The sequence below is a fragment of the Pseudoliparis swirei genome, chromosome 18 (genome assembly GCF_029220125.1).
Source record: "Pseudoliparis swirei isolate HS2019 ecotype Mariana Trench chromosome 18, NWPU_hadal_v1, whole genome shotgun sequence".
Classification (NCBI taxonomy): Eukaryota; Metazoa; Chordata; class Actinopteri; order Perciformes; family Liparidae; genus Pseudoliparis; species Pseudoliparis swirei.
In genome coordinates this window covers 16,365,108-16,371,462 of record NC_079405.1, presented here as the reverse complement: position 1 = coordinate 16,371,462, position 6,355 = coordinate 16,365,108, and the positions used below count along the sequence as shown (strand labels likewise).

At 44.2% G+C, this 6,355-nt stretch overlaps 1 protein-coding gene across 1 annotated transcript; it reads left to right on the top strand.

The window, feature by feature from the left end:
- Positions 1–333: 333 nt before the first annotated feature.
- On the top strand, positions 334–5,742 carry rft1 (RFT1 homolog). The gene is made up of 11 exons (XM_056436820.1): positions 334–1,519; positions 1,629–1,714; positions 1,798–1,920; positions 2,240–2,531; positions 2,620–2,754; positions 2,880–3,140; positions 3,229–3,373; positions 3,478–3,583; positions 3,665–3,914; positions 4,073–5,489; positions 5,613–5,742. The coding sequence occupies exons 1-10, from the start codon at positions 1,457–1,459 to the stop codon at positions 4,235–4,237; spliced, it is 1,626 nt and encodes a 541-aa protein (XP_056292795.1). The 5' UTR covers positions 334–1,456; the 3' UTR covers positions 4,238–5,489; positions 5,613–5,742.
- Positions 5,743–6,355: the final 613 nt, after the last annotated feature.

Here is a 6,355-nt window from a genome sequence, read left to right as displayed (position 1 = left end):
AAGAATAGACCTGCAACCCATTTGTAAACAAACCCACCCGGTGAATCGAGCCCGTCCGAGCTCGAAAAAAATGTGCCGGAGATGCAAATGACCTTGGCCTGAAGGGACATTTCACACAACAACTCTGCCGGTGTTCTTATGACAGCGACAAGAACTCGGTTCGGAGCAGCGTACCAAACACACGTCTGTGTCGCCGTCTCCATCAGCGGCTCGTTGCAGGTCAACAAGATTTCCTCACACATGCTGCTGAAGTTGACTCGCGCTCACCTCACCGTTGGCAGTAGTTAGCCTACACTTTTTGACTTCAGCCGTTTATCAAGCGCACGGCTCACACTCATTCGGCGTCATGATGAGTTGTAGTTTTGGCACTTTATGCCCTTCGTATAATTGTATGACGTCATATGTATTACGTCATTTATATTGCCGGTCCGTGAAAATTATTTCTGACACGGAACCGGTCCGTGGCTCAAAAAAGGTTGGGGACCACTGCCATAGGGAATCAATAGTTTTGCGGGCGACGCGTTTTTGAGAGGCACGTCTGGTGTGATCGTGCCCATATGGGAGCGGCGGCGCTGGTAGTAGTTTATAGCATGCCGCACACACAACAATGCAACTAGTGGAGGCGGCAAGGTGCTCAGTGTTGCCAGATTGGAAATGGTGAAGTCCGTACCAAAGGCTCAAAATGGACGTATTTGGAGGATAATTATCGTGTATCTGGCAACACTGAGATCGCTCGACCAATGACTGTTCTCTATACAGTCAGAGCTCGCTCAAGAAGGTGGAACGTAAGGGAGATACCATTTCCAAAACTTGTAAGGGGTAAATACTAGTTTGTGAAAGACCCAGAGAAAGACAAATATCCGACGAAGCAAAATCCCGGACGTTTTTGGAATCCCTGCCGGACGCATTTTTTAGGTCACAAAAAGAGGACATGTCCGGGGAAAACAGGACGTCTGGTCACCCTGCAGAAGCAATATATGTCATGTGTACAGAAAGAAACATGACATAGTTACAACACATTCAATGAGTACCACACACATTATTAATAATGAGTGACATCTATGTTACAAAATATAATGTATTTAATAGTATCAACACGCTAGTAACACATATTTGGTCACGACAGAGATGGAGATCCACGGCACAGTATCAGAGGGATGTGTTCGCCCTCTAGCGACAACTCGTTGGACGTAACGCCCTCTGACGTCACCACGTAACGTGCTTCCGTACACTGTGTACAATGTGTACGGAAGTGTAACTCCTACTGCGGTCCAGCAAATGTAACGTCGATCTGCCACCGGTTCATTAGAAAATAGGGGCTGCTATTGGTTTTCCGGCCGCCACCCTAGCGGGTTTTACGGTATGATTTTAGAATGATCCGCCTTGGTGGAAAGCAGCGGAAGTGTTGTCTAGTGCTCGCTTGACACGAGTCCAACGAGTCGGAGTGAAGTCCAACATGAGTTCTGAGGAGGTTCTGAGGAGTGCGTCCACTCTAGCATCGTATAATGTGTTGCTGCAGGTACACGGACACATTCATCTGAGATGAAACACCACAGCAGCCCAGTATTGTAATGATAAGTCTAATCACAGTTTGTTCTGGATAGTAAAACGATGGATGTGTATCTCAGGTGATGTTCCGGATCCTCACCTTCTTGCTGAATGCATTCACTCTGCGGTTTGTCTCCAAAGAGCTGATTGGTGTTGTCAATGTGAGGTGAGGATGATCAGTGTTGAACCGTGGCACAGCCCAGAGGAGAACAACAGCTGATATAACGTGTTTGTTTGTTTGTTATGCAGGCTTACACTACTGTACTCCACATTAGTATTTTTATCCAGAGAAGCTTTCCGGAGAGCCTGTTTGAGTGGGGTATCTGGGACAAACCACAGCTGGAGACAAGTTGTCAACCTGCTTTGGCTGACGTAAGTTGAGTGATTTTACAAAAGAGGTAAAGTGTGTTCAATCATGTGTATTCAATTAAATTCAGTTTATTTTGTATAGCCCAATATCAGAAAATTACAAATTTGCCTCAGAGGTCTTTACAATCTGTACACATTGGACATCCTTGTCCCAGGACCTCACATCGGATCAGGAAAACTCCCAAGAAATAGAAAAAAAACTTTCACGGGGGAAAAAAAGGGAATAAACCTTCAGGAGAGCAACAGAGGAGGATCCCTCTTCAACTTGTATTCCTGTGTATTCTTACCTGTGTGTGTTGTGTCTGCCTTTCTTACCTCTCAGGTTGCCTCTGGGTGTGTTATGGGCAGCCCTGCTGGTCTGTGTGTGGTTGTGGCTCCTGGAGGTCCCGGACCCCCAGACTGTCCCTTACTACGGCCCTGCTGTGGTGATGTTTGCTTTGTCAGGAGTGCAGGAGCTCCTGGCGGAGCCCCTCTGGGTCCTGGCTCAAGCTCACATGTTTGTCCGACTGAAGGTGGTCGCTGAGAGCTTAGCAATGATCGCTAAGTGCAGTATAACTGTGGTGTTGGTGGTGTTTGCCCGTGAATGGGGCCTCTACATCTTCTCTGCTGCTCATGTAAGAAATCAGCTGATGTCCTCTGCTCATTATTTCTGTGATTATTTACTCTCTATTTTAATGATTCTAAGCTATGGGCTTCTCTTAGTTGGTGTACACAGGATTCCTGGTGCTATGCTACGCTGTTTACTTCATTCGTTTCTTGGGCTCTAAAGAGGCAGCCAAGAAGGGTTTTCCTCTGCAACGTGTTGGAGATCTCTTGCCCCGTAGAGCCGCTGGAGAGGTAATAGAGCGGGAAAATATACAACATTTATTATTCAAGATCTATCTTCACAAACTCCAACTGACAAGTTTCAAGAGAAACCGTTATCATACAGGATTAATGTTGTTCTATGTCTCTGTTTTTAGCCGCTGGTTGATTGGACTCTGGCCCAGCTCACATGGAGCTTCTTCAAGCAGTCCTTCCTGAAGCAGATCCTGACAGAGGGGGAGCGGTACGTCATGACCTTCTTGAACGTCCTGAGCTTTGGAGACCAGGGAGTTTATGATATTGTCAATAATCTGGGCTCCATGGTGGCTCGCTTCATCTTCCTGCCTATCGAGGAAAGCTTCTACATCTTCTTCGCCAAAGTGCTCGAGCGAGGACGTGATGTCAAAAGTCAGAAACAGGTTTGAATCTCGGATATGAACAAGTCTTTGTGAAATTAATTACATTTTTTGGGTAATTTTTACATCATGTGGCATATTTTGTCAACAGGAGGACGTTGCCATTGTAGCGGAGGTCCTGGAGTGTCTGCTGAAACTGGTGCTGGTGGTTGGTCTCATTATCTCTGTGTTCGGCTACGCCTATTCTCACTTGGCTCTGGATGTTTACGGCGGCTCTCTACTTAGCAGTGGGGCAGGTAACAGAGCCACAACACACTGGTAGTATTGGCTAAATGTGGCATATCTAGCTTTACTTGCTGTTCTTAGTCATTTACTCTGGTTTTGTGTTTTTGGGATAAAGGGCCCGCTTTGCTGCGATGTTACAGCTGCTATGTTCTCCTGCTCGCTGCCAATGGTGTAACAGAGTGCTTTGTGTTTGCTGCCATGAGCCAAGAAGAGGTTGACAAGTAAGTAATGTAGACATATACAAACACAGCCTGTAACACATCATGCAACCTGCCAGTCAACACTGTGTGCTTCGTCCTCAGGTATAACTTAGTGTTGTTGGCGCTCTCCTTGTCTTTCCTGGTCCTGTCCTACATGCTGACGTGGTGGGCTGGCGCTGTAGGCTTCATATTGGCAAATTGCCTGAACATGGGCCTCCGCATCTTGCACAGCCTCCTTTACATACACCACTACTTTCGTTCCACTCAATGGAAACCTCTCCACGGCCTGCTGCCCTCCCCGCTCCTAATACTGGCACTTGCTGTGAGTGCTGTCATCACGGCGCTGTCTGAGGTACAAGAGAATAACAGTCATTCTCCACTCAGGTTTTATCTCTAAATATCCCACATTACATATAATTCTCTAATAATTCTACACATTCTATATAATCTGTATTTAATCTTGTGCAAATCAGTGGTCCTAACTTGAGCATCTTTTCCCTCTGGCCGCAGGGTGCGTTCTGCTGTGACAGCGGCTGGTTAGGAAGGCTGGTCCATATCGGTGTCGGAGCATTGTGTCTGCTCGGTGTGTTTGTGGCTGTTCTTGTTACAGAGACTCGGCTTATTCAGTTCGTGAGGACTCGGCTCGTGCCCCAATACAGAAAGAAACACACTTAAATTGGACAGGAAATTAGTGAACTGACCTGAAGGAAAGCGTATGTTTCACTAGAAACAGTTTTGACGAGCTGCGTGTTGACAGTTACTGACTGTGAAGGCAACGATGGAACAAGTTTTTGAAATGGACCTCTGTGAATGTGTGGGTGTTTGATGCTGATATGTTTACCTTGGATCATTCCTTTGTTGGCTCATACGAACAAACATACAAAGATATTTTGACTGTTTTGGAATCTGATTGTAACTGATAAAGAATTGAATGTATTTTAAGAAAAATTTTGAATCTGTTACCGGAATAGATACAAATATATATTTATAAACTACAAGCATTTCCCATTTTGGAAGATTCCAGCTGTTCTCAGGTTAATTTAACAAACAATTCAGGCATCTATTAGAATGTGAAGTCTACATATTATTTTGTTTTTGACAAGGTTAAGAAGCAGGGAGGAATTCTGTTGCACCACGTACACTTTGTACGTGACATCTCTCCATTTAAAAAAAAAAAATTTCACAGGGGGTACACTGAAAAAAGTTTGAGAACCACTGGTATAGAGCATGGCTTTACAAACATGTTTTTCTAATCATATTTAACTCTAGGGGATCTAAGTAGGCTTGAGTTCACTGGCTATTTAACATGTTGCTTGGGATCTCTTCCTATTTGTTGGTCTATCCTCTGAACTTATGGCTGAAGAATGTAGGGTCTCCGGGGTTGAATAATGATGTCACTATGGAAAACAAGCAGGAAGGGGTGGGAACAGCATTCTTTTAAAGGATGGCAATACTCCCTTCTCTCTACTCCTTTTTTGTATTTTGTATTTATACACAAGCTCACATTGTTTAGCGTTTGTTGATTTCTAAAAACATGTGCTTATCTTTTATAGTCATACCTTATTTACTTTGAGTCATATTTGCTTGGCTTGCTTATTACCCGGTAGATTATACAGACATATATTTCTTACCTTCTTGGATCTCTGGGATTTATTTGGGAAAATGTAATGCCACAAGTTGTAGCAGTGCCCTCTTAATGAAGCAGCAGGTAGGACAGCAGACCATGCAGAAGAAACAGAGGAAGAGGAGGAGCGTATACACTTGTTGCGTCATTTATTACTCTCAAGAACACTTTATTATCCACTGGAGAATCACTGCTGGGTTATACATCTGTGAACGTGTGTTGGGCTGGACTAGCAAGAGAAAAGAGGGACATCTGACAAGAGATTTTCTTCCGGCCAGCTTCAACTACTCAAACATGTCTCAAGTAAGACCATTGTTTTAAAATGAGATGAAATGTTTTTACATTGTTAAAAAGACCTTCTGTAGACTTGGAGAGCCAGAAATCACATGCGTGTTGTCGTACTTGTTTCTTTTCATCACCCCTCAGCCAGGTCAGAAAGAAGATGAACTAATGCAGCGTCCCGAGGTGAGAGACGAGGACCTGAGCGACACAAAGACCAAGCTGGGAACAAGTAGGCCAGCAAAAAGCAAGACACTTGAAGTAATGGATGAGTGTGGTAAGGACACACACACACACTGACATTTTTCTTCGAAGAAACTGAAAGAAAGCTTAAGTGTTCTGCATCTGGATAAGATCATGTTATGGCAGTGAGTGTGTGAGGGGCGTTTCTTCATGATGCTCAAGTTTCCACTCCATATACAGCGAGGAAAGGAGGGTTGTACTGATAGGAGATTCCTATCAATCTTTCCTCTCACCCTCAGTCTGTTTATTTATTTATACAGAGCCTATCCACAATTTTACATAACCCACTGCCTCATTATCAGTGATATATTATGATTGTTGTTTCTCTTCACAGAGAAAATGGGTAAAGCTGCTCCCTCTGTGTTCAGTGGAGTGAGATCAGGAGTGGAGACTGTTTTGAACGCACGCTCAGCTCGAACTATCAGGAAGTAGCAGTGGACTTCCTGACCATGATTGGACAACACATTTCTCACTCCATTTGGGATCAGTTTTTTTGCAGCTGCACTTCAGTCCATAAAAATTTAGTTTGAAGACTTTCTCCCTGATCCTTAAACAGAATAACTTGTATACACCAATAACCACGTTTTTAAATGGAAACAGACAGCATTTAATTCCAGGTAAAGGTCATTAAAAGGAATGGGAAATCC

Coding starts and splice junctions, on each gene's coding strand:
- rft1 (XM_056436820.1), top strand. CDS start 1,457: ATGAGTTCTGAGGAGGTTCTGAGGAGTGCGTCCACTCTAGCATCGTAT. Junction 3,374..3,477: donor TCTACTTAGCAGTGGGGCAG/GTAACAGAGCCA, acceptor TTTGGGATAAAG/GGCCCGCTTTGCTGCGATGT. Junction 3,915..4,072: donor TCATCACGGCGCTGTCTGAG/GTACAAGAGAAT, acceptor CTCTGGCCGCAG/GGTGCGTTCTGCTGTGACAG.